The sequence below is a fragment of the Rissa tridactyla genome, chromosome 1, assembly GCF_028500815.1.
Source record: "Rissa tridactyla isolate bRisTri1 chromosome 1, bRisTri1.patW.cur.20221130, whole genome shotgun sequence".
Lineage (NCBI taxonomy): Eukaryota > Metazoa > Chordata > Aves > Charadriiformes > Laridae > Rissa > Rissa tridactyla.
Genome location: NC_071466.1, coordinates 193557428 through 193584710, shown reverse-complemented (window position 1 = coordinate 193584710; position 27283 = coordinate 193557428). Strand labels below are relative to the sequence as shown.

Sequence of the window (27283 nt, the reverse complement as noted above, 5' to 3'; positions counted from 1 at the left end):
CTCCCAGAGCTTTCCTTGCCTCTCTTGCCATATGGACGACATTGCCCAAGAAGGTGGTGGGAGCACCAGACAGCAAGTCTGAGGAGGCTGGACTTGCTGATGAGCTACTCTTCATTTGCTCTGACATAAGGGTTGTGGTTTTTCTTGATTCTGAGGAAAATAAAAAAAAAAAAAAGTTGTTTTATAGCCTCTGGGAGAAAAGAAAAACGCTTGGGAGGAGAACATTAAAGCTTGAAAAAGTTGTTTATTAAATGAAATGCAGAGCACATGAATGATGATTCATTAATAAGAACACTGATCCTTCAAAGAAAGGCACATTTGCTCAAAAATGGAAGGATTTCTACAGTTTTGTAGACCAGATTCTCCAAAAAGCTGCAACACCCCCTGTGCTCTTGCTTTTCTTCACCATGTTGGAACTTCTTACTCCAGTTGTTGTCCAGGCCCAGTTGCTTTCATATACAGAATGCTCTCTTGCTTTCTCACTGTCTGGAGGTGAGCTTAAGAAGCCGCCAATATTTTGAGTATGTTGTGTGATGGGATATATTTGTTCTTTAGGGATTAATTTAGCAGACTGTGAAGTCTCCTCAGGTTTTCTAGGATGACAGTAGTTAACTAGGAAGCTGTCAGAACAGATGAAATAGGGTCCTAATCCCACTAACAGGAGCATCATGCAAACCAAAAGCTTTGAGACAGGAAAAAGATAAATTAAGCCACTCTCGTGCCTTTCTAGTTCAGATGAAATTTGGCTTGCTGCAGAACCCTGTCTCAGTTCATGTTTTCACGAGTGGCCGAGACTCTTGCTTCCAAATCACACTTTCAAACTGCAAGCAAAATCACGCCGTGTTTGGTATGAGCAGGATCAAGAGATCATGAGTGGGGATGTGTCCAGGTCTTTGACTCTCCTTATGTGTGGGCTAACAGCCTACTGATTTTACAGGTTATAGTAGCTGAATGCTGATGAGCTATTCCATAGGTCCAGGGAAGTGGCTAGTTACTATCCCTGGAGGTATTTAAAAGACCTGTAGAAGTGGTCCTCAGGGCCATGGTTTAGTGGTGGATTTAGCAGTGTTAGGTTTACGGTTGGACTTGATAATCTTAAAGATCTTTTCCAACCTAAATGATTCTATGATTCTATAGGTCATTGCCAAAAAAAATTACTGAACGCAGCTGTGGTAGAGCAAAAAGCCCATGTGGTACCACTTCAGGAACGTAGTTGGGTATCCACGGCTTTGTAGTATGGCTGTCCTTACCTGCTTGGGCTGCTTAGCACCAGAGGGCCATAGTGACTCATTGGTCACTAAGTACCAGAAGTCATCAAATTTCTATGAGGGCTCCTGCTCTTAGCATCGTTTCTGGTATAATGCTTACACTAGAGTTTGGGAGGGCATCCTCAGAGGACAGTCGTGGTTTTTGTAGCAGTGCCAGTGGGGTTATCCCAGTGGCTGACGATAGGGCACTGGGTATTCAGTGCAACAGTCAAGGCAGACTGCTGCAGGGTGCTAGAGTTTTAGCTCTAGATTTCCTTTGCTAAGTGTAATCGGAATTTAATATTTCCACTGTCAAAAACTCTGAAAAATCCCATGTTCTCAGAATTACTCTGGAGAAGGGCATTTAAAATGGGGACTGGGGTGGGAGGAGGAGCAAAATTTTTACAAACTCCCTCCATGTACTGCGTTTTCTGAAGTCCCAGTTTTTCCATCGTCCTGTTGCCACATTAGTAACAGTAATAGAAGGTTATTTTTCACTAGTTCTTTTCACCTGTTGCCTAAGAAGCATAGATAGATTGTATTAAGTGATTAATTGCAGGAATTGTGTGGCATATTCAAGACAAAAAAATCTCTAGAACTACAGCAAGAGTTTTGTATTACATCTCTGCAAAAGAACATTAAACATTGTGCTTCATGCTTTGTAGCCTTCCCTGCAGTTGCCCGTGATTGCAACAAAAAATCCTGTGCTCTGCAGGACAGAAAACCGCAAGGGAGAGATTTCATGTTGAGAGGCACTTCATGCGTGTGCCATTCACCATTACTCTCTAAACTGACTGGGAATTGTTGGAACAAAGACCTTTTAAATGAATGCAAAATATCTTAGATTCAGTAATAGCAATTTTATGCTTGCGTTTGCTATTTTTATTTGTGTTCGTATCTAAATGATTGAGAGGAGCAAGAAAGAAATGTGCTCCTGTCATGTATGCTGTGGTGGTTGTCATTCACTTAGTTTGGTAGAACAAGCAGAATAGCAAAAAACCTGTCTTAATTTAATTAGGATAAATTAATTTTACAGTCCCATTTTTAGCCTTAGAGAGATTGGAAGACACTTTGGGCATATGCCAGAGCGTATATGTTCCATATATGGACCACTGGCATATATGGAATTTGTATCTTCTTATGGGATGCCACTGCTGTGTGCGGGAATTTCGTTCAGACTAAAAGTTTTGATCCTATTTAGATAGTCCATACAGATATTTCTAAAAATAGTTTTAAATTATTTCGGGTTTTTTTTTTTTTTTTAATACCTAGGTGAAACTACCGTGTATCTTTGCAGTGCTTTGTCAGGTTCTGATAGCCTTCATGTGGGTAGCTATCTGTAAATAGCCATCTGAATTAGCACAAAGCCTATTGCTGCAGTGCTAGTCCCCATTTTTCGGTTTCTTTTTTTTCTGTCCTTGACTATTTACTTGATGGTTTACTCTCTTGCGTAAGAAAGGAAGGAGAATGGGATTTTCCTGAACTCCAGAGTTCCTAGTTCCTTCACCTCTGTCTCAGTACTGATGTGAGGGAAAAATAGTTGTTTAAGCCTCCGCAGGCTCCAGTGCTGCAGCTCTGGGGCTGGAGCCACACACACGTACCCATCCGTTGCTGCATTAAAAAATCCGGGTGCTGCTGCAAGGTTCCAGGTACTAGAGGGGATGCTGCTGTTGGAAGCTGCTGCTTTACTGAGCTGCTGCCTGCCTTCCTCCCCGGTGGCCAGTGGTGGTGAGCAAGCTTAATGAGGAAGTTGAGGGAGAACCAGCCCCTGCTAATTGTCAACATCCATTTGACGCTGATGCTGAAGCTTGGGATCTTGGCCGCATGTGTGTCCATGACTTAGTGAGGAGCAGTAAATGTCTACTGCGTTATTTTTATTTTTTTTTTTATTGGCAGATATTTTTACATTGATTTGTTACTCTCAAAAGAGTGGTTTTTTGCCAGCATTTCAGTCATTCAGCTTCTCTCACGGAGGCAACATTTTAGCTTTTTCACAACCTTACTGGAGGAAATCCTTCCATTAAACTGACTCTGCCGGGTTTATAACAGGATGAAGGCACTTCAATTTTCTGATGACTTTGCATAGGGAGAGAATGATATTAATTACCAATTACCTACAAAAGAAAAGCCTCAAAAGACTGTAGGATTTCCCATGTAAAAGGGCTCTAGTTCTTGAGGTGATCGTGGCCTTGCATTACTGTTTGTAGGTTTTTGGGGTTTTTTTTATTCTCTCTTCTGTGCCTTTCCTATCCTACCCTCTCCCTGCCAAAAAAAACCCCCAAACCAACACAAAGAAAAGAAAAAAAACCCAAACACATAAGAAAATACCTCAGCAGTGTCTGAGAGTGCTCTGAGGGGGCTTTGCTGTAGGAGGCAGTATCAGTGACCTGCTGGTGCAGTTCTGAGGGTAATGCCCAGTGGTGTTCCTCAGTGAGTAAGTCTCCTTCACAAAATGTGGCCACTCGGCCCGTAGGAAGAAATATTAAACCTTGCTTCAAAACCAAGTCCCCGTTTATGGCATAAAGCAGAAGTGTGTAAATGCAGGAAGATGCATTCAGCATTCAGACTCCTGTGGGAATTTAACTGGGGACAAGGAATAAGCATTGAAGTCAGTAATAATTTCTCTATTTGGAAGATGGAAATTAGGGGTAATAAATTTAAATAATGGTTAGAGGTTTTTTTTTTTACCCACACAACTTACATAAGAATTATTTGTTTTGCAAACCATTGCATTTAGAGGGAGGTATAATATTCCACTTCAACAGCAGAGTGAAACTGAAGCTCCTGTGTGTGGGTTTGGTGTGCCTGCAGTTGCTCAGTTCCTAGAATGGGCTTTCATGTGTGTAAACTCTGTGTCTTTTTTTTTTTTTTTTTGGTCATTTCCCTTATGGACAGATGATGCGCTTTGTCAGGACAGAAGGCTTGATTCTGCAGTGCCTTGATGTGTCCAGATGTAGCCAGAGTCAGGAGCGTTCAGTTCCTGGCAGACCCAGAAGTGGTTTAGGGGTGAATCTGGCTTAATAGTTTTCTATCCCACGCTGTATTCAGTAACTGGAGAAAATCTTGGGTTTGGCTCTTCTGTCTTCAACTGCTACCAGAAACTTTCTTAACTATATGCCCACAAAAATGAGGAGTTTTCAAATGTTAAGATTTGTGAATGAATGAATCGTTACAAGGAACTGCAAATTAAGAGTTTTCCAGAGAATGTCACATGTACACCCCCAGATCTATCACTTTCACTATGATCAGTGAGTTTTGCTTTAGATTTGGGGATAGCAGGCGGTCCTAGGCTTGTTATTCAATTAGAAGATAAAATCACTGACATTTTCTTTGACAACTGAGAACTCAAATTTGCTTGTCATCTAAACATTTAGTTGTTCGCCCTTTCAGAAATGTCAGTATTACCCGTAATGTCCTTAAACATTTTTTAAATGAATTGAAGAGCTAAAGCATGTGCTGTGCTTTCCTCCTTTCTAAGTGAATACTTTGCAAAACAGATTTCCGTAATTTTTTTTTAAGAACCCTTTGAATAACTTGCAGGCACTACAGTGATAGTGGATACAATGTCTAGAAGCTCATGAATTTATTTTTTAGAGAAAGCATCATTGTTCTTACAAGGTATGACTCAGATCTCTTCCTCTCTTCTACCTGGGGAGGATGAACATACTGGTTATTGAAGGCCTACAGTGGAGCTCTGCATGTGACCTTAGTGTTGATTTATAAGGATATATGGTGTGTCGTTCAGCTATAATGACTGTGAAGACCCAATGTAATGTGATGAAGACTAGTCAAACAGGATCTCTTCTTTCAACACCGTCTTTATTGAACAGACTTTTGCAGGGGCAGATATGAGTACGGGTTTCTCTTGAAAATTCACATGGATATTTTTTACGTGCATGTTTTTAATTTGTCTGTTTGCGTCTACAAACCTAGTTCAGGGAGTTAGGTTTGATCGGCAAGTAGACGTTAAGGCAAGATGCTGTTCAGTAGCTGCCAAGGTGTCTGTGAATTACTCGGTTCCAGACTGGGTGATTGAAGAAGATGCCGTGTAGATGGCTGTTAAATCTTAACGCTTGTGGATTTATTTTCTCTATTTTAAATAATACAGCTTACTGACCTTTTAATAGAAAAAAAATTTCACATATCCTCAGTGCACATTTTATGCTTATATACCTGTCTTAAACAGATTACAGAATGGAAATGACTAAATCAGAATCCTTTTGGCATGTATCCTACTAATGGCATTATATATTTATTCTATTGTATGTTATATTGTGATGGTGTTTCTTTGATTTCAAAAGAAAATTAAAATCCATGAAATCTGTAGCTTTAAGTCTTGTGTACTGAGGCCAAGGCGGGGGTTCAGTCCATTGACATGGAAGAAAGTTTGGAGTCGAGAATGAATGGAACTATACTTAAGCTTTAAATAAAAGATAAACAGGTTACTTTTAATAGATAACACCAGTTAGAGCAGTCATAATTTCCATTCATCCTTATCCTGCAGTTCAGAAAGGGTTTGATGATGCTATACAGAAAACAGTCCTCCTCTGTTTAATTGCAGCAACCAGGTTTTTGAAAGACCTCTACAGCTTCTTCATTTGTACCTGTATTTTCTGTTTTTAAATACTTTAAGGTTAGATCTGGTAATAGGCAAAGATATTTTAATCCATCTCAATAAATATTTGTACATTTATGCCTGACCTCAAATATCTAAATCACTTTGATAAGAACATAGCTTTCAAGAACCTTGTTTGCCTCTGTCTTGTCAATTTTCTTTTTTCTTTTTTTTTTTTTCCTTCCCCCTTTTGTCTCTTAGCATGATTTGGATAGGTTGCTTAAATGGACAGAACTGAAAAAAAAAGATTTCTTTTTTTCCATGTATATGAGGGGAAAAAAGATTGTCCTCTTTGCACCTTTTGTAGCATAATGTGTCGTGATAGCCTTGTGCTCTTGGGCAGCAAGGAAATGAATTTATTTTCCCATTGTAATGCTTCATGTTAAGTTAGTAAGAAATGTCGCATGACTTAAATTTTTAGAAAGTTGGCTGCATGAATCTTTCATATTTTGGTTACAATGTATTTCAGATTCCAAGTCTTCAGTCATGTGAAATATTAATAATGGTTTGAGATGTCTTTTAATGTTGTTGTCTTTTTTTCAAAGTTACCCTGAATATCAAAAATAACTAAGACCGTTCTATTTTCTGCAGTACTTTGGAAGCTTGCTTGTAATATTCTGCGTTGAACTGGCCTGTGGTGTTTGGACCTATGAGCAGGAAATAACGGTGAGTCAGAAAAGGAGGCTGCATTTTTTTCAACAGAAGAAAACAAAGATTTCCATTACCTAGCTGTTTTCTAATTGCTTTAGTGTTTATTTTTGTTCATTATTCCGGCAGTCTAATTTCATCTGATTGCCTTTTTCTTAAACAGAGAATTCTTCTGGTGAAAGCTTTGCTGTCTGGAAGGTTCTCTCTGGGTGTCTCCCCACCCCCTCTATATTTGAGAGCCAAATCCTGCAGCCCCTGATTTAAGGACTTTATTTTTTGTTAATTCTTGCTTAGGCAGGTTCTCGTTGAAGTCAGTGGAAGTTTTGAGGATAAAGTATGAATGTCAGGCTTAAGATAAGTATTTTGAGAGAGCAGATGTGAGAATTTGAAGGGATTTTGCCCCAAAAGTTCTTCATGTTTTAAAGAGCTATAGCTGACCGTACTATGTGGTAAACACAGTGTGTTCTTTCAATAGAGGACTTGCTGTCTGCCGAAATCTTCACACTGCCTCCACAAGCTATAAATGCCAGTTTTAAGCAAAACATGTCTTAGCTATAAAACACTCTTCTGTAAACTTGTGAAGAGGTTTTATCGTTGTGTTTTATCACTGTTTTTATAGCTGTACCAACCTTTAATTTTCAAAGTGAAGACTTGTAACCATCATGCAAGAAAATGGGTGAGTGTTAAGCAGGAATTAAACCAAAAAGTTATTTTGCTGGCTGCCATATCCTTACGTCTTGTACTCAGTCTGGTACGTTTTTATGATCAGAGGGACAACTATTTTCTCTGAGCTGCCAAGATATGCCCAATATACTGGTCTTTCCAACAGTGAGTAGCAATTACATCGCAGTAAGATGGGAGGGAGCCGCCTTGATATTTACACGGTACTGGGACCAGAGGAATTTCTGGCAGATTAGAAGTCTGAAGTTACGTGGCAGCACTCATTCCCTTGTGGTTCAGATTCCAGAGGGGTGTTCTAATATAACAGTGACTAAGGCTATCCTTTACTTTAAATGTCAGCTTACGTTGACGCATTTTAAAATTTGGAATGCAGACAAGAGGCATGCTTCATCCTATGGGCACAGCTGCCCTCTGTGGGGGTTTTGCCAAGGCTGACAGTTATAACTAACATCCATCTTTCCACAGAAATCTTGTCAGTGGAAGCTGCCTGAAATAACATAGCCTTCAGGGCACCGTTACACGCCTCCTCCAGCCTTCACTATTCAGTTAGCTAACCTGAAGTTACGGTGTGGTTTAGTGTGACCCCTGAGCTTTGTTACCTTCTACGCTACCGAAACAGATACCTGTGATGGTTTGATAAAAGCTGGCATAGCCCTACCGTATGTTAAGGCACTAGTGATGCTGCTTCCCTCCGGAAAAAACCACAGTTTTCCCTCCACCCCTTTGCCAAAAGAAGCAGCGCGGAGCACCATGTTTGTGCCTTTGGCAGTGGGTCATGGTGAACTCAGATACTCCATGCTTCTCTGTTCTTCCCCTTTCTCACAGGAGTTCAAGTGTTTGAACATGAACATGCAAATAGAACAGAAAAAACTGCTCTTCATCAACTGCTGTTCTTTTTGTCTCTTTTCTTCTCTCCCTTTGTATATTTTTTTTATTCGTTCTCCCCTGAAATACTGGGGTTTTTTTGTTTTCTCTTTATATCTGATTTCCTCTTCTTATTTCCTTTGTCCTAACGCTACTGCTTGTTGTGTGATGAGGTGGGCCAGACTCAGGTTTCTTACTGCTGGGACCCGTAGGGAATGTGGCAGTCTGGAAGAGCACAGTTGTTTTTCAGCAGTTCTTTCGTACCTGTGCAGGTCACCTCCCTAGAGCGTGCTTTCTCCTGCTCTACTTGATAAAGATAAGAAGACGCCTTCTTGTACCCATGGAGGGGACTTGATGTCATGTTGGTTTTAGCGTAGCATGAAATCACACGAGCCCTTGGTAGGTTTCGGAGAATCAGTTGGCATTAGCGTAGGTGGGTGGGTGATGTTGTCAAAAATGCCACCGAGGCATAACCGCCTCTGCTAATCCAATATGGGCTCTCCTTGGCGCGTGGACAAGTTGCTGTAAGAGTCCTTGTATAAACAATTTTCCTTCCAGCTCATGATAGCTCTTGGTGTGAAGTGTGCCTCGTGACTAATTTATTCCACCCACAAGACTGAAAAGCCAGCATGGGTTCTTGGCTTACTTGAGCACTGGTCAAGCCTTGAGACTCATTAGAGAAATAATAACGAGTAAGTAGATCTCAACGGCAAACGGAGCTTTACAGAACGTATGCTAAAATCAAACCAGTATCTCTAGTTTTTGTTTGTCTACGCACTACACAGAAGTGTTAGTGTATAGTCAAAACCAGTGCATCTCAAGGTGATGTATTGTGCACTACTGCACGTGTGAGCTGATAGGAAGCTTGTTTAGTTGATACATCAATGTCCTTAGTTTGACACGTTGGCATTCTTGGAGCAAACACACAAATCCCAATATCCCTCCTTAGATCCAGAGTCAAATTGCCTTCCTACAGTGGGATTTTGTTTGTTTTGACTTGCTTTTAATTTCCTTCTGTCACTTCTTGATTTTTTTTTTCCCTGCTTTCTATTGTTTTCATAAAGAAGTTGGACACCTTGTGTTACATGCGTAACCTTGGACTGTATTCAACTCAAATAAGATAATAAAAAAAATAGTCTAGCAAATATGAGCTTAATTGCAACGATAGCAAATATTATCCAAAGAAAGCAAAGTGCTAACTTCCAATGCAGTAGAAAGAGAAATGCATTGAGTACAAACCCAAGTTATTTTATTACAGTAATTAATGTGTTTGCAGTAGAAATATTTTGTGATACTGTTTTTGTAAGTAATTTTAGTAGTAATTTAGATAACATGTTTTTCATGTGGACAATTGTGAGTTCAGTGCTTTATAGCTTAAGAAATAAAAATCCTGCTAAGTCAAAGGCACGTTAAACTTCTGGGATATTATTAATATATTAATATTCATAATATATGAAGCTTTACCAGGGCCTCAAAATTGTAGTATAACTTAGCAACAGTATTGAAATATTATCAAATGTTCTTACTTGGATTCCGGGGTCAGGCAGGCAGTGATTGTCCCTGTATTTTTTTAGAGCATGTAGCACAACCAATACCAGGCTCCTTGGGAAGTATTGTGATCATTTTTTTTTTTCTTAGATAACATGTATTGCTATTTACAGAGTGCCCTTACTGTTCACTCCAAATTGAATGGGATCGCTAAGTCTCAGCCGCTAGAGTAGCTCCCCCTCCCTCCAAATGAAACCTGATATTGCAAGTGTGATTTCTCTTACCTTGACTATTAAGGTTAATGGGAACAAGGCAAAACTCAGCATGAATGGTATGTGTGCCTACAAGTGCAACTGCAAAGTCTTCAGCTCTTTGTTTTAGTTTGGCATGCTGAAATTTGCGCTGCTGAGCCAAAGTTAGTTTCTTATCTTGGCTCTTAACTGCATTGCATGCCAGGTGCCATAGCACTTGCTTCTATTGTTTCTAACAAATTGCGAATTGAGGGTAGTAGACTGACAACAGAGAGCACCAACTCCTCCCTTCTGAGGAGTCGGATTTGAATAATAAAGTGGTTTGGGTTGGAAGGGACCTTAAAGATCATCTAGTTTCCAACCCCCTGCCATGGGCAGGGACACCTCCCACTAGACCAGGCTGCTCAAAGCCCCATCCAACCTGGCCTTGAACACTTCCAGGGATGGGGCATCCACAGCTTCCCTGGGCAACCTGTGCCAGTGTCTCACCACCCTCACAGTAAAGAATTTCATCCTAATGTCTAATCTACCCTCATCCTATCGCTACACTCCCTGATAAAAAGTAGAAAAGTACTTCAAGAAACCTTCTTTCAGAAGAAGAGATTTACAAGGCCATGAGTATGCGTGAAGAAAAAGGTTCACATGGCCTCATTGCCTAAGCTTTCTTGTTACCGTCTTTGAGCCAAGATACTGAAATGCACTACACTCAGGATACCTGTGTGCGGGACTACAGGCAAAGCCAGAAAAGTCACTGAAAAGACTCTCAGGGTGGAATTAATCTCAATTAATTTTATGTATTTAGAAGTTAGACTTTTAAATCTATGTTTGTCACCTTAGACAGTGAAGTGGATTTGAGACTTCCAGGGAATGATTCATCTGCTCTGTTTAAAATATTTATCTTGAGATGAATTGCCCTGTATGGCTGCCTCTTCTTTCTATTGACTAAGAAGACACCAAGGAGATGCCTAAACTGGGACAGACTAATGCCATCCCTGACGACTTGAATGGGGTTCAGTTCAAGTTTTATGCCAGATAAAAAAAAAAATAAAATAATCTGGTAATGATATAATCAAATTGTACCCAGCTGTCTCTGAATCTCTCCAAAATGCAGCTCCTTTTCCAGTGTACATTAATTTGTAAGCAAAGGACACAAAAAAACTTTTTTTTTAAGTTTCAATGCCATAAAAAATGAAGCACTTGTTTCCCTGTTCTACTTGAATACAGAGTTATTTTGGTCATTGCACTGGAAAAATCTCAGAATAGACAGAGGTTTGGAGCCACAGGCCAACTGATCCATTTTATCCTCTTTCTGTTGTGTGAATCACTTTTCTTTGCTTGCTCCAGGTTCCAGTGCAGTGGTCCGATATGATCACGCTGAAAGCCAGAATGACCAATTATGGCCTACCAAGGTACCAGTGGCTGACCCATGCTTGGAATTTCTTCCAAAGGGAGGTAAGACGACAGTTAATTCATGAGCTGAAGTAATACGTGCTCCGTAAATGTTATTTATCTGCTAAAGGAAAAGGTTTATTTTTAAGTGAATAGGTAAATGCAAGTTCATTTCATGTGGAACCCTCTGTAGTGATGATATATTTTAACATCACTTGACATCCAACTCTTGAGCTTTTGTAGACCCTAAAGACACTAAAACACCAAAACCCCCAGTGTTCATAAATTCAGTTAAATTGCTAAAACTGTCTTCTCCTTTGCCAGTAAGGTTAGGACACCAACACGTTTTAGAATTACTACAACATTTAAGACTATGATGTGTATAAAATTAAAAATCTGCAGATAAAATAAAACCAACATTTCCATATGCTATTTTAATATTAAACTGTGCTCCCCTTCCCGAGTGCTCTGTTTCCTTTCACGGAGCTGTCATGGTAAGATAGGTTTAGCTGGAATTGAGTAGGAAAGGAAGTTTCCAAAAAGATGCCAACGCTGTCTTTTTGGCTGAGGTTAGAGAAAGTGATCAGGATTTTTATTTCCTTTGACCGGGTTGGGTGGGGGAAACAAACCAAAAAGCTGCCTTGTGTATTCACAGCTTTGCCCTCTGGCCTACTAAAATTCAGAACTGTTTTTAAAGAATGAACTATTATGTTACAAAAACATGAAATTGCCCAAGGTAAAACCCATTAACTCCAAATATGACTCACGTGCAGGAAGAGAACTCTTTAAATGCCTGTCATTGTGCTGCCCTTGTTGAAATGTTGAAATCTATCATTGTTGCACAGATTTCCTGTTTATTTAAACATTTCCTGGCAGCACTCTGGTCAGTCTTTATTTATACTAAAACCTGAAAGAAAGAGTGAGGACTACATGAGGTTAAGCATCCCCCACCCTCCCCGGTCCCCTGCTCTGGCTGTGCAAGTGCTCTGTGAAACAGAGTAATCCTTCATACGCAGGTAGTGTTTGTGTCTTGTTCTGCACCTGAGATAACATAATCAATAGAGCTGATGCTGTATCCTGGTTTAAACGGAAAGGTTGATTAAATTAAAAGCTGCTTCTTGTCCTCCTGGTTGTTGTAGTGTCATCATAATGGCTGGTTTTAATATCAATATTAGTAATAAAACTTCAACTGTACTTTAACTCTTCAGGGGAGGAAAAGTTCAGTTTAGAAGTTAGATTTCCTATGTTCCATCTCAGACCAGAGGAATGATGGGGGGAAAGTTTGATGTGAACTGAGAAGGCTTTTTTACAGTTCCTAGTTAATTGGCCGGGCTCTCATTTTTATTCTTTCTACTCATAATTGAGATGGTGAGCCTGGTATGTGCTTTATGCCTGGATGAGCACTGTGCTTGGGACCCTTCTTCAGTCAGCATTTTCCTAAAGAAAAAAGTAAAAACTTGTAATTACAGCTCTGTTCCCAAAGACTCAGCCCTGATCAGCTTTGTGCTCTTTCTTCTCTATCTTTTAACATCTGAGAGAGATGGGAAATGTGTTTTCCTCCCAACCCCCTTGCTGGTTTAATATCAGAGTTGTGAATGCGCTAAGGAAGATGGGATGGGTCAATTGAAGTCAGGAAGGAAGAACTGGGTGGGGGGAAGAAAAGAAAAGATTTGAGAGTAAGAAAAGGATATTTAATGAGATTGTCATTGCAATCACAATGAGGAGCCAAAGCTTGAGCTTTCCTTAGGAAGTCCCGTGTTGGGAGGATTTTGACTGACCAATGAACTGATAAAAATGGAGACATTAAAGCTGTGGCAAAAAAGGAAGTAGTGAGATCTGTAAGAGGACTGGTGGTGGTGTCAAGGTACGGAGTGTGCCGACGTGGTGTCTGGTCACTGATCCACTTGATTGTGGCCGAGGAGTGCCACAGGAATCTGAAGGGGGTAAGGGAGGCAAATGTTCCTGGGTCAAAGGAACCAGGTGATGAATTACAAACACTTAGGCTAGTACTGGAGAACATTCGGAAATAAAAAGCAGCATCTTATTCCTGTAGCAAGGCTTTTTTTCAGTCATACCGATTCCCCATCCAGTGCCGAAGAAAATCTAATGTAGCTGCTTCAGCCCTTTTTTATGTGCAAGCAGCTAGGAATGTGGTAGGCTGCTCGTTTGGCTTTAAATCTCTCGGTGTGCTTTGCAGAGGAGAAAACAGGTTGTTAGTCCTGGTGGGTTTTATAGCCAATTATGGCTCATCTGCTTTGCAGCCAGACTTTGTAGTCTTATGATTGATTCTGTTGCAGTGTTTATTTTAGTGTGATACCCTCTCCTTCCTTTTTTCCTTTCAGTGTCTGTGATTTCTGTACCTTTTTGCTCACTTTTTAATTTTTTTTCTTTTTTTCCATATTTAGATAAATCTGTGCTTTTTCTCATGTGGTTTTCAACAGATGTGTCTATAGTTGTAGCCTTGCAGGAACAGTCCCCACTGATAAGACCTTAATCATCATTTCCTACTACTTCCTTGAGTTGTTCGTTAGCCACCCTGTTGACATGAAATTATCATGTGTTCATTTCTTGTAGTAAGGATAGCAGAATTACAGGGTAGGACAATTTCTGTGAAGCATCCTTTGCATGAGCAGTTAGGATTTAAAGGGCAGAGCAATAGCATAGGCTGTTCCTGAGGTCTTCGTTGGTCGCTACGTTCCATTTTTCATGTCGCTTTTATGTCAAAGTACAGCAGAAGATATGTGGAAGCTCTTGTAGATGTTTTTAGTCCTACATAAATATTTTGGAAGTTGTTTATAGGAATTTATTCAGCTTGTTTGATGACCTACTTTTATGAAGAAGTAGCATCATTATTGCTGATCTTGGCTAATCCTTCCTTTGCAGTTTAAATGTTGTGGGGTGGTGTACTTCACAGACTGGCTGGAAATGACAGAGATGGACTGGCCGCCCGACTCCTGTTGTGTCAGAGAGTTCCCAGGATGCTCTAAGCAGGCACATCATGAGGATCTCAGTGACCTTTATCAGGAGGTAAGAACTAAAACGTGGGTATTTTGGAAGGCTTTTTACATTCTTCCTGATCCAGTCATTTTCCATACTCATCACTTGCAGTGCAGCAGAAAGGTTTGTAGAGTGTTTTTTGTGTTCTATAAACACAAATTATTGTATTTATAGAAAGTGTTTATTGTGTTTATTTATGTTTATTATTTATTAATGCTGAAGGCGGGGAGAGGGAAGGAAGAACGAAAGGAAGGACTCACCCACCCACCCACCCTTACTTGGAAGTGCGATAACTTAGTAGCAATGCAGTTAACATCTGAGTATGCTTTTGTTTTATATTGGTTAGGTTGGAGTTGAAATTTGCTCCAGTCTAAAAATAAAAAATTAGTTTTGGTGTAATGTCTAGTCTCCAGCTTGCCAAACTAAGAGAAATTCTACTTACCCTGTGGTAATGAGGTGTCTAGTGGTACATACAGTGAAGGATGCTTTTGAGAAGTCCTTTGGAAAATGCGAGCTCTCTTGTTAGCAGGGCTCATGAAAGGAGACAGGTAATTCAGTTGCTCTACTGTGAGCATGCATAGAAACTTTGTGTAAAAATGATCTTTCAAACTACTACACTACAGTAGGATTATTATTTTAAAAGAATAAGAAAAGCCTTGAAACCAGAGAGGACCTATTTGAACTCAAAAAGTGGGTAAGGGAGGAGATCACAGTAGCAAGTCATTAGTGTTCTTAGGGTGAAAATTATAAAAACAAGTAAACGTGTTCTCTGCTAAAATTGTTCTTAACTGTTCTCACAAAAAAAGTTGTCTAAAGTCATCTTTGTCAGGAAACTCCTACCTACCTTTTTTTCATGCTAACAGACCTCTGAAGACCTTTAATTGTATATTCAGTAATATCAGAATGACCAACAGTCCAGGTGGTCCAGTAGTGACAAAAAGCATGTCTCATTCAAGTAGTTATGAGGATCTGAGAAGAGGCGTGTTCTTTGTTTGCTTGCTTTAAGAGTAATATAGGGTGGATAGGAAGGAGGACAGGCCTGAGAAGGGTCCTTTCAGATGCTGCAGCATGAACATTTCTCTAGTGGACAACACAACTCTGCATTATGGAAGAGCATGCAAAGAACCATTTAATCTTGTTCCAGCCTCTTACTGCTGTTCGAGACTCTCTTACAAGAATCTATTATGTGGCTCTTGTTCAGGAGCCGTGGAGAGTTACCTCTGAAGGAGGGGAGATTCACTATATAAACAAGCCAAGACGAGTCTTACCTGTTTCCAGGAAACAATCGAATTTTGGCAAAATGGCATCACTGCCATGAAGTGATTTGCTAGGTTTGTATGGCATTGATTCTATGAACAGAAATTATACTATCTATTCTGGACTGTCAGACATCCATCCTGGACTTCGTGTGCTTCCACTAGGAAGAGAGAAGGTAGAGCTGCTGAAAAGCAGATGCCCCAGAAGTCCAAACTCTGCTAGAGAACCTTAAAGATGACGGCGGAGGCTGTTTTCTTTCCACCAGCTACTTGTAGAACCTCACCTGCCTTATGGCGAGGCTTGCAGCACTGGTTACGCTTTAGAAGCGTCAGTCTCTGAATGGGAAAGCCATTCAGGCTTCTTCTGGAGCCTGCCAATCTCTTACGCGTTCTTGAAGAAGAGCGAACTGTGGCTTACTCTGCACTAATGGTTATTTTTTGTAATATTGTTTACAGTATAGATGGCATACAGCCGAACTCTGTTATAGAGAGCTCTCAAGGAGTGTAGATGTATGGAAGCTGCAGAATGTTAATTTGCCCTGAGCGTCCTTCCTGCTTACATGAAAAGGCGAGAGTATGTGAGCCATGTCACTCAATAAAACACTAATTTTTAAGCTCAGGAAGCTTAAAAATTTCTGAGAAGACACGAGTGTCTTGTTGAAACTGCAAGGTTTTCTCATCTCTACTGCTAACATTTAATTTCAACAGACGTATTCCAGGAAAAGAGGTTCTCTGTGCACTTCGTGTGTTCAGGTTCTTTTGGTTCTACTTAGAGAAAACTAATAGCCAAAGATAATGATGGTGCAGAACATAAGGGCTGTGTTGATACCCACTTGATAGGAAGAAAGGATGCCTGGCTTTTTCTCTAAAAAAGACCTGAAAGACACATTTCTGTTTCTTCCCCTACCATACCCTAGAGCATTTTGGATGGATTCAGCTGTTACCAAAAATTTCTTTTTTGTTGTCTACTGCAGAATCTGTTCCAAAAAGGGACAGGCTGTTTTCTGTTTTTCCAATTAAAAAGATACTCTGTTGCTCTTTAAGCTGTGTACAATATTTGTTTGGCAAAACTTTTTTTTTTTTTCCATGGTACTTGCCTGTGGGTTGTCTCACAGGCTCGTACAATATACTTGCTAATGTGTTTATCAATATCACACAAAACCAACTTACACTTGAAGGGTAATCTGTCTGACTTCTGCTTTGGAGGATTGAAGGAGAAAAGCTTTTTTAGAAAGTGATTCAAAACCAACTTGCATAGTCTGGTGGTTTCAGAGGGAGCCTGATGAGATTAGCCTCGCTAGGTTAAAATTGGCTTATGTAAATGCTTCGCATGTCCATTTTGGTACTTCAGAACAATTCTTTGTAGCACTTCAGAAAACTGAAGTTTGGTTTGGCTGGGACTGCTGTAATTTTCTGCTGGGATCTCAGAGCTTTCTGTAGTCTAGGTTGGAATCCTTCACAAGACGATTTTTGTAGAAAGAAAGGTGGCTGGCTTACTTATAGTTCTGCCTGAGAATATTTTTGGCAGGCCCCTGCTGGATTTTGAAAGCTATTTTTCAAATATGTTAGTCTTCTTGGACTGCTTTTATTCTGACGAGCTTCACCTTTGGTGCGGTTCATGGAGGAGACTAACCTTGGAAAGAGGGTGGTTGGGAGGGAGGTGCATCGTATGATGATGTGGCCTCGGAGGTTCATTGTGGTCCGAGGACAAGGAGAGCTCTGCCTGTCTTGTGATCAGGAACGGTAGCCTAGATAAAATGATTGGTAGGAGTTGATACCTTCAGGAAAAACAAAATTGCATGTTCATGTTTTTTCTTTTGTTTTCTGGCATAATTTTGAGTATACTCAAAATCTGATAATGCTGGTGGTTTATCTTTTCTACTCTGAGAAGTGCCTTATTTAATATCTGGTCCTTATCCTATGATGTTGCAGTAAATGAGAAGTGTATGCTTTGTTTCCATTTTAGGACTGAAAATATAAAATGGCCTTTGTAATAAATATGAATCAGGTCTTTACTCCAAAGCTCTGTAGGAGTTTGAAGCTAATTCTTCTGAATGATCGCTGCAAGGTTTTATACTATTCTTGAGTTGTCAACAAGAGCTCCCTGTATAGTGACAAACTTTTACTTTTGCCTAGGAAAGTATATTTATGTACTCTTTAATTGCAGGCTAGCAACTATGAATGTGTCACATAAGCAGAAATAAAATGCGTGAATGTGAGGATAACAGGGGTGGCTGGATATTTCTCGATTTTGAAGCTGATTTTGCACGTGTATTAGAGCAGAACTGTAAGAATATCATTAAATGGAGGGAGGCAGTCTATCTAGATCGGGCGTAATTTGTCTCAGTTATATGTCTGTACTGCAGGAGATGTAGGCATTAATGTTATTGCTCTCTGTTAATGGATGTTTCCTCTAGGCAACAAATGAACTGAATTTGAATACTGCTGGGGTTGAGCATTTTTAAATTGTGACCAGTGTGTACCTTCATCCCTTAAAGTTATTGAAAGTGTTAAAATGCAGCCAGTTTCTCTGTAATTAAAAACAAATTTGGAAAGAGTATAATTACAACACTGTCTTCTAGTGGAAGAGAAAAAGACACCAGTGGAACAATTCTTGTTCCTCATCAGGTTCAATGACATTGCTTTTGCTACGGTGTGGGGTTTTGATTATTTTTTTTTTTCTTTTCAGATTTCAAAGAATCCGCATTTATTCCTTGTTCTGTCTAAACTATGTTAATGTTTAAAATATGACACACTGACATGATGAATGGAGCAAAGATGTTGAGATCCTTTAACTTACTCTGGTACAATTGTTATATAGTATATTAATTTTATTTAGATCCTAAATGAGAACCTGTTGACTGCAGTGTGATTTTTTTTTCTGTGTGAGGCAAGAATCGAGCCCTTCATCAAATACGTTCAGGATTGTAGCATTTGAAATTGTTGGCTTTGGGGAATTTCAGTGTGATTGAAAACTGTTATTTATCATGTCCTGTCTTCAGATTCTGACACTTTTAATATATTGCTCTCCTTTCATAGAAAAGCTGTAAGAAATAGGTAGTAAGGATATAAATGCAAAAATGACATTTTGAAGACAGTGCCCATTTTGATGGGTTCCTGATGTCCTCTGCTGGGACCAAGTGGTGGGACCTCAGTGGTGCCCAGGGACAGGACAAGAGGTAATGGGCACAAACTTAAGCATAGGAAGTTCCACCTAAACATGGTGGAACTGTTCCACTGGAACAGGCTGCCCAAAGGTGGTGGAGTCTCCATCTCTGGAGACATTCAAAACCTACCTGGATGTGCTCCTCTGCAACCTCTCTAGGTGACCCTGCCCTAGCAGGGGGGTTGGACTAGATGATAGATGATCTCCAGAGGTTCCTTCCAACCCTATGGTTCTATGATTCAATGCCTTTCGGTAGCCGTGGAGTTATCCCATACAGATTATTACTCTGAATTTTCCCTTGATGGCTGTGTTCCTTTGATTTCTGTGCTGTGAAAGCCTGTGAAGTTTCAAATAGAGAATGAGCATGGCCTAGAGTAGCTCAGGGCCTTCTCTTCAAAGTTTTATCTTTTCTAGGACTCGGCATCACCATGGCCAGCAAAAGCAAACACCATAGCTTGTGTTACAGTGGTTTCCAGTAGTTCCCAGAGCCAGTGTCTGTGTGTCGTTGCCACCTTACGAGGGCTTTGGAGCGTTCCTGAAGCCTTCTAGAGTAATGATTTGTTAATTTAAGCAAACTCTGGAACATGTGCTGATGAATTGGAAAGAGCTGAGGAGTCAAAGAGCAACTACTCTTTTGAAATTTCCATTTCTAGGAAACATCAACTTGTGATGTTTGAACATACTTGCTGTTCATCAGACTTTTTCTGTCTAAATAACAATAGTAATTAATACTATTTTTTACGTAATTGCTTTGGATTTGCACCTGCTCAACGGTAGGGAGAGGTGGTGTATTGCGACCATTGCCCTGATACAGCATGTGGATGGTCAGCCCTCTGGAGCAGGGTCTGGCTGCCTGCCTGAGTTTGTGCAGAGCCTGATTTATGAAACAAAACAAGGCAGTAACACAGCAGGGTGACTTTCAAGCTCAAATGCCTGCATTGGTATAACAGTCAGTGGGATGTGTATTGGTCCTTTCATTGCGGCAGAGCTGTAGGTAGCTCGAGTCCATGGCCAGGGGTGATCCCAGCTGTATCCAGAGGTGATGTACAGGAGGTGAAAAAGTGTGGAAACCACTATGCCAAACCAGTTGAACTGGTAAATTTCCCTGTCATTTTTCACAGTATTGGCTTCAATGTTGCCTCCCAGTAACAATGACTTGGAGTTGATACGATTTTTTTTTCCTTTTTGTTTTTTAATTTTCCTCTGAACAAATAACCAACAGCCTTTTCAAAGACTTTGGTATGTTACTGTGCTTTAAGTAGCAACAGCCCAGCACCAGATATGAGATAAAACTGGCTCTTGGTATAATAGTATCGTCATAATTGACAGAGAAGTTTCTACATTCAGATCAGAAATTAATTTTAAAATTACAGTCTACAGATAGGGCAGGTAGGTGGAGTATGACTAACATAAATGGTTATGCTGTTTTCAATGAGGAGATGCTTCTCGTTCAAGAATAAAAAGCAGGAGTAATGCCACATATGTGTTGTTATTACTACTAAGTAACATCTGTACCCACTACATTCTGGAAATTTCTCATAAGTCCTCTGTTAAAGGTTATTCTGTTTGATGCTCCTTACTCAGACGATGTCTGGAATGTAATGATTTTTCTGCTCTCTGGGGACTTTCTGCAGAACTAGTAAACTGGCATATAATGAGTCCAGGTGAAACACTAAAAAAGAAAAGGTGGGAAGGAACACTGATGAGGTTATGCAGGTCTGTAGATCTTTCCTAGAATATTGTTTTAACTTCAGATTGTGGTATTATTTGTAGAAAAAGTCTAAAGAGTTTAAAATAATTGACAAGCTTGAAGAGCTGCAATTTAAGGAGAGAAACAAGATTAAGAGGCTGTAATGGCTTTTAAACCTTCACAAAACCTTCGAGTTCCTTCAAAAATCAGTGATAGCTGATAGGAACTGAGATCAGCTTTGATTCTGAATTGAAGAGCAGCACGGATCTCTTGGAGCTTGTTACATGCAGTAAAGTACGAGAAAACTTTAAAGATGGCATTATGGAGGCAATTAAAAATTAGGGAAAATAATTTTCAAAGTGTTGTTTGAAGGAGGTGAGAGAGGAATTTTGGGGAGCCAGAAGAGCCAGCACTAGGTAGGATGAGCTAAACCTTGTGAATTGCAAGCCAAATAATTTTGACTAATTTTTTTAATCTATTTTTGTTTCATAGGGATGCGGTAAAAAAATGTACAGTTTTTTGAGGGGGACGAAGCAATTGCAAGTGCTGAGATTTCTAGGAATCTCTATTGGAGTAACGCAGATCCTGGCTATGATCCTCACTATTACTTTGCTGTGGGCTCTGTACTATGACAGAAGGGATCCCGGGGCGGATCAGATCATGGCCCTGAAGAGCGATACCTCGCAGCAGCTGTCGTGTCATTCCGTGGAGCTACTGAAACCAAGCCTGACAAGGATCTTTGAACACACATCCATGGCGAACAGCTTTAATACACACTTCGAAATGGAAGAGCTATAGGTGATTCAAGGAATCTGAGAAGTCACAAAGGGTTTTAATTGGGTTTTGTTGTTGTTTTTATTCTGTTCCATCAAGTATGCCAAATATACCAGTCTTCCGATGCTTCAGAAAACAGCTAATGAATGGAAGGAGGCCTGCACGGAAAAAAGGATAACCTGTCAGCCTCTTAGAGGAGCCATGAAACAGTTGGGTTGGTTTGTTTGTTTTTTAAAAGGCACTCATTCACTGGGCACAGTAATACTTAACTTATTGTCACAAGCTGTGTTACGTGTAAAATACTGATTCATTCACAGGTAGGCAGACAGAACCTCTAAGGAAGCATCATGGGAAAGGAAGAGAAATACTCATCTTCTGAAGGAGTGGCTGTGCTTTGGGCAAACAAAATGTGACTTCAGCTGAAATTGACTTCCATTTTTAATAAGCCATTTGGAAAATGTCTTAATCAGGGATCTATGTATATATAATTGTGTGTTTTTGTGTGTGCATGGAAAGCAGAACTACAGTTCAAGTCAATACTTGGATTTAAAAATTTGCGAGATTTGTAAAAAGGGCAAGATTTTCTTTTTTCTAACAAAACCTTTATCTTAGCTGTTGTTAAAGACGTTCTAAAACTTCTATTTTTATCTAACATAACTGTTTAATTTTTAATTTTAAATATATTAAACAGGGATTAAAAACAAATCTATGACTCTGGACAATAGACTTTAATTTTTTGAGTAATTCTGGAGAATTCTTCTTTGAAACAGTTTGTTCTATGGAGTATTTCTTAGTAAAAAGAAAAGAAAACCTTAAACATTCTTTCCAAAATGGGAATCAATATGGGAGTAGCACATTTTTATAGATAAATCTTTTCTCCTGTCTGTGATTCCCCTGAAGGTAGGAACAAAAGACTAGAAGGAAAATGCTTACAGTTCTGGATGCTATTGCAATAATTGTAAAAGTACATAAGGAAATTATACTTTAGCGGCGTCTTCATTAAGAGCTCTCTAGTGGCTTAAAATGCCAACTGGAAACAGCATTAAAATGTATTTATTGAGGTGGGGAAAGTGCATTTTACTGTATTTTTATGAACAATGTTTATTTCATAGGATTATTTTTACAGTTGGCCACGCTCCTGAAATATATATTTGTTCCACTGAGTACAGTAGTTTGTGGCAAATGGGTTTTTACATAATATTACATTTTAAAAATTCTTTCGTTTGTTTTGGAATTTGTAAAAGAAAAGAAGAAAAAAAAAAAGCAAGGTGTGATTTGGTAGACAATAAAATTACTTTTGTCTTAAATTCGATAATGTCTCTTTTATTTTGAAGTCCTAGAACGTGAATGGTTTGGGTGGGAGTTGGGAGTGTCCTCCTGCTACTTTCAGTTAATTTGACCTGTCTTTACCCATTCTACTTACTCCGTTGTGGAGGTGCTGCATTGTAAATTTCTTCTTCTTTTTTGATTGCTTCTGAGAAAGCTTCTTAAGGGCTCATGAAATTTAGCTCTTCAGTTGTGTGGGCTGTTGTTTGTGTTTTAGGAGTCTGCATGTGGGTGTAATTATTTCACGGGTACTATTGCAAGCAAGATTACCTTTCTGCTTTTGTACCTCTCCTACAGAAATGCTAATACTTACTTCGGGAGGTAAGAAAAAGGCTAGACTTTCCCAAATTTTTGCTTGGATTATCTTGGTCAGAAATACTTTCTCACGTGCTGTTGGGGAAGCCTTGTGCCCAGCGTTACTGCAGACTTCCGTCCTTCCCATCGCTTACCCTGGGTAGCGTTTCTGTAGCTAAGGGTGAGGTTCCTGTGCACAAAAAGACCAGGTGTCGGAGAAAACCTGGGTGTAGACCAGCTCTAGACTTCAGAATGGTACAGAGACCTGTGATGCTACACAGTGAAGCCGTTGTTGGGGTTTTTCCCTGCTAAAAAAAAAAAAGCCAAACCACAAATTGTATAATGTTTTGATTGTGGATTGCATGGATTACAAGTATACAGCTACATTCAGCTGTGGATTACAGATGAATATAGGGAATTTCACCCTAAGTGATGTAAAAAAGGGCAGGAAGAGCTCCTGCCCTTTGTCCAGGAAATCCTGACACTTAAAGTTTTACCCAAGGAGTGTCTGTGGAAGCTCCTTTAGCCGTGCTTCAGCAATCCCAAGTCCTCCCATGGGAGGACTGCCTGGGGTACCAGTGAGGTTGCCTGTGTATAGCTCATGAAGGAACAAATACGGCAAGCTGGGGTAGGGTGATTTGTTTGAGAAGTCCACAGCTAGAATTAGAGATACTGACAGCCCAGATCATTTGATTTTAGGCTGGTGGAGGTGGAAGGTGGAGAGGAAGAACTAGCATTAGGTGTATCAGGTTATACTAAGAGCAGGAGTACGGCTGGCTGAAAGGGTTGAGCTGGTGCGCTTGGCTGGGAGGGGCTCAGGGGCATTTCCCTTCTAGAGAAATGTTCATGTGATGGAGTCCCTTGTTAGGGTCTCCTTAAATCCCAGAATATTTGGACATTGGCTTGTAGCGATCCTCTTCCTAGGCATTGAGGAATGGTATTTATGCACCCCAGATGTTAGTCTGACAAAAGAGGTTAGACCTGCACAGCGACAAATCATGCCGGAGGGTCTGTGATCATGGTGGGGATTGGTATGCCATCCTTGGTGTATGCCATCCTTGGTTAAACCCAGGATTGCTCCTACAGGGGTGTAACTGGTAGTGGAGGTACGCGTGTGGTCCTTGTGGTGGTTGCCAGACCTTGGAGGAAAAAACAAGCAAGGTGTTAAAGGCACCCTGAGGAACAACAGGCTCTAGAAGGACAGGGTCTGCAGGTGTCCCTGGGTTCTGCTCAGTTTTTCAGTAAAGGGACCCATTGTCTTTTGTCAGCTCAAATAGGGAAGGGGGTTTCTCATAGCACAGCTAAACTAGGAGACTGTAGGTCCAGGAGGTGGTAAATCCAGGAGGTGGGGTTTGAGGTAGCATTCCTCCAAAACTGGTTTAGTGGTGGTTCCTTCATTCAAGGATTGTTTGGGGTAGGGCTCCTTTTTCCTCCTCCCTGGTCCTCCCAGACCAGTGTTTGTGGACCCCTACGAGGGTGAATGTCCACGGTCAGGGTGACCTCACTTGGGCTTGGCTACCCAAATCCTGAGCCACTCTGCATTCAGAATGGGGCTAGTGTCATCAGGGGAAAGACCCACGTGTCAGGAATGATGAAAGTATTCCCTTCCCAAGTAAGGACTAACTGATAAGTACTCTGGGAAAGAATCCTATTTTGAGTATCTAACCACGTTTGCTGAAATGGGGCTCAGCTGTCAATTGGAATGCTTTCAGACTTAGCTCAGGCTATGAGGTGTCTGCTTTTCTAGGGCTTGTTCAAAGAGCCTTAAAATTGATTGACTAGTCTGTTCTTTTCCTGTAGAGCTTTAGGATGTACATGGGAGAGAGGCTGCTTGGCTAGGGAGATACGTTTAGAGATACTTGCAGCGGTGAAAACTACTTCATCCTTTTATTTCCTTTTCCCCTCAGTTTTGCAGGAGTAGCTGGAGGAGAAGGGTGGTGTGTTTTCTTCTCTGCAGCATAAACTGTAATGAACCAAATCTTTCTTCTTTCAGCAAACAACTGTGGAGCTGCTCCTTAATGTTTTTCACAAGATCACTTGATGTCGAGGAGAGCAACTGTGGCAGAAAAGGGGTTGCCCCCTGCCCGTGTCAGGTGTTCCAGTTCAGCCCAGTGAATCACCCCAGCTCCATGGGACTGTGGCTGTAGCTGTGGGGCGGAGTGAGGTTTGCACCACGCAGTCACGACTTGGGAGTATGGGGATGCTTTTCGGAAGCAAAACTCACTATTCCTAGTCATCAGACAAGGTATTGATTCATCTGCCAGCAGGTTGTATGACAAGGCTTTCTGAAGGGAAAATAATGATATTTTCTGTTCTTTATAACAGTTCATTTGGTGAAAGCAATATAAGGGAATATATAAATATAAGGGAAATTATAAAGAACGAATAGTAAAAAGAGAGGCTGTTGGTCACAGCGACTGTACGGTTAAATATGATGGAGACAGCGATTTTCAAATAGTTTTTGAAGTTTTTATCTCAAAAGCATTATGTTTAATTCATATGAATTGCTAGTATTGAAGTGAGATTGTATCTAAAACTTTAAAACCTGCGTATGATTGGCGACATTTCTTTTAAAAAAAACTGGGATGTCCTAAATACCTCAGAATTTTTATGCATCTACTTGCGTTTCATTCAGCGCTCCCCCTCCTTCAGTTTTTTTCTTGTACAGAGGTACTGTGAAAATGGGTACCTTAAAAGTAGATAAATAGATACTGCAAATAGGTAAGAAACTAAGCTGTTCGGGTAATTAGGTGTATCTTGCAGTCTTTGTCAGTCTAAATATGTTGTTCACTCCCGACTGTTCTTTCAGCTGCACATTTACATACCCCGTCAGCTGATTGCTGTTCCAGAACACCTGAAAATCTTCAGATGGTTTCCGTAGTCAATGAGAAAATAAAGTCCTGGTGGGCCCCAGGTGCAGGACAGAGAGCATACGACCTCCTAAGCACCCTCCCTGCCCAAAACTTTACGATCCTGTGATTTCACCAATATATCCTCCTCCAGACCAGTTTCCTTGCTGAAAGCCACCCTCCTCCCTGGAGCAGCTGAGGTTGCACTGTGTTCTCAGCAGTCAGCGTGTTTCCACAGCGAGTATACCCCAAACCTTAAAATGTAAAGCGTACACTTCCAGTTTGTCTCCGGGAGCCGTTTTATGGGAGGACAGCCGTTCTCCTTAAAAATGCTCTGGGGTGGTTCACAGGCAGGTATGACTTTTACCTCTTGCTTCCCCCCGCAACACAGAGCAGTAAACTTCTGGCAGAGGCGGCCATTACGCACACCGGAGCTACGGGATACGCAGCATCATCTGCGCTGTCGGTTGCCCTCCGTAAGTGACGCAGTGTGTTGTCACCTGCTGTTACACTACAGAAGGAGTTTGGTCTCATCCGTGCACTAATATTTTATCGAGAGAATTTTGAAAACCTGTAGCCTGGGAGGTTCAGCAGAGCGGTCAGTGTCTGGACATACCGAAAACATAGAGGATATACAAGTACAGATAGAGAGGTGGAGTTCGTATTGCTGGAAATAATTTAATGCCCCAATTTTCTCTGCTGCTGCAGGCCGGGATGGGAAAGGTGGTGGCCACTCACCCAGGCCGAGAGCAGCTCTGTGTTACGGTGCCATGGAATGGTTTGGGTTGGAAGGGACCTTAAAGATCATCTAGTTCCACCCCCCTGCCGTGGGCAGGGACACCTCCCACTAGACCAGGTTGAGTCGAGGTAGCTCTGCTATGGTTTAGATGCACTCATGGCTTGCCTGGAATTAGTGTTGGGGAGATTTGCTGCCCTGAAATTTAGTGTTCCTTCAATCTTACTAGGAAAAAATAAGTTATTGCAAAACCAGATTGACCCATTCAAGCATGCAGATGTTTTATTTAAATATTCCTCAAATGTCTATTTATTCAGCATAACGCATGTATTATGCTGCCTTCTGAAATACGATATATGACTGTCAAACAAAATTGCCAAAACAACAACCTCGGTTTCTTTGTATGACACACAGAAATAATTACATTTCATGTACAGTACAGATGCATTTTACACAGTCATCAACAGTCATTCACTACCAAAACAGCATTTAAATCACCTAAAACACCAAAAGAATGTGTATTTACCAAATTCAGAATAAATTAATGATTTTGCATGTGACATATGGAAATAGGAGACAGGACTGGAATTCTGCAAAATCATACTAAATTATTCCTTAAGCTGCATCTTAAAAATGAACGTACAAGTTGCTTCAGGGGTATAACTGTTATGTAAGTGTATTGCTGTAGTGCGTACTTTTTAGTCCATATGAAAAGGAGGAGAAGGAGATTTTAAAAGACACGTGACCTGATGGAGTCAGTGGGTTTCCCGGGTTGTACGTTGTCTGTCCCAAAGTGGGCTTAGTAACTGCCTTTTTGCACTGTTTGCCTGCTATAACTCGTCAAGAAGTACCGTGTGGCATAAAGAAGTTGTTGGTGCTGAAAATTCTAATACCAAGGCAGTTTTTATATCAACAACCGTTTGCCAAAAGGTGGGGGCCAAGCCTTTTTTTCGCATGAGTAACCATGGGTAGAAGTAGGATGCGAGCGAGAACTCTGGCTCCCTTCTGCCTC

At 40.6% G+C, this 27283-nt stretch overlaps 1 protein-coding gene across 3 annotated transcripts in view; it reads left to right on the top strand.

Annotated features, from left to right (window-relative positions):
• The window catches only part of TSPAN12 (tetraspanin 12), a 46008-nt gene extending 23633 nt beyond the window's left edge, over window positions 1–22375 (top strand). The window contains exons 6-9 of one of the 3 annotated variants that reach the window (XM_054223138.1): window positions 6454–6528; window positions 11139–11246; window positions 14067–14210; window positions 20785–22375. In XM_054223138.1, the coding sequence (XP_054079113.1) occupies window positions 6454–6528; window positions 11139–11246; window positions 14067–14210; window positions 20785–21090 (633 nt within the window). In that variant the 3' untranslated portion in view covers window positions 21091–22375. The remainder of the gene's footprint in view (window positions 1–6453; window positions 6529–11138; window positions 11247–14066; window positions 14211–20784) is intronic. The other 2 variants (XM_054223129.1, XM_054223118.1) reach the window with 2 other exon arrangements.
• The last annotated feature ends 4908 nt before the right edge of the window (window positions 22376–27283 follow it).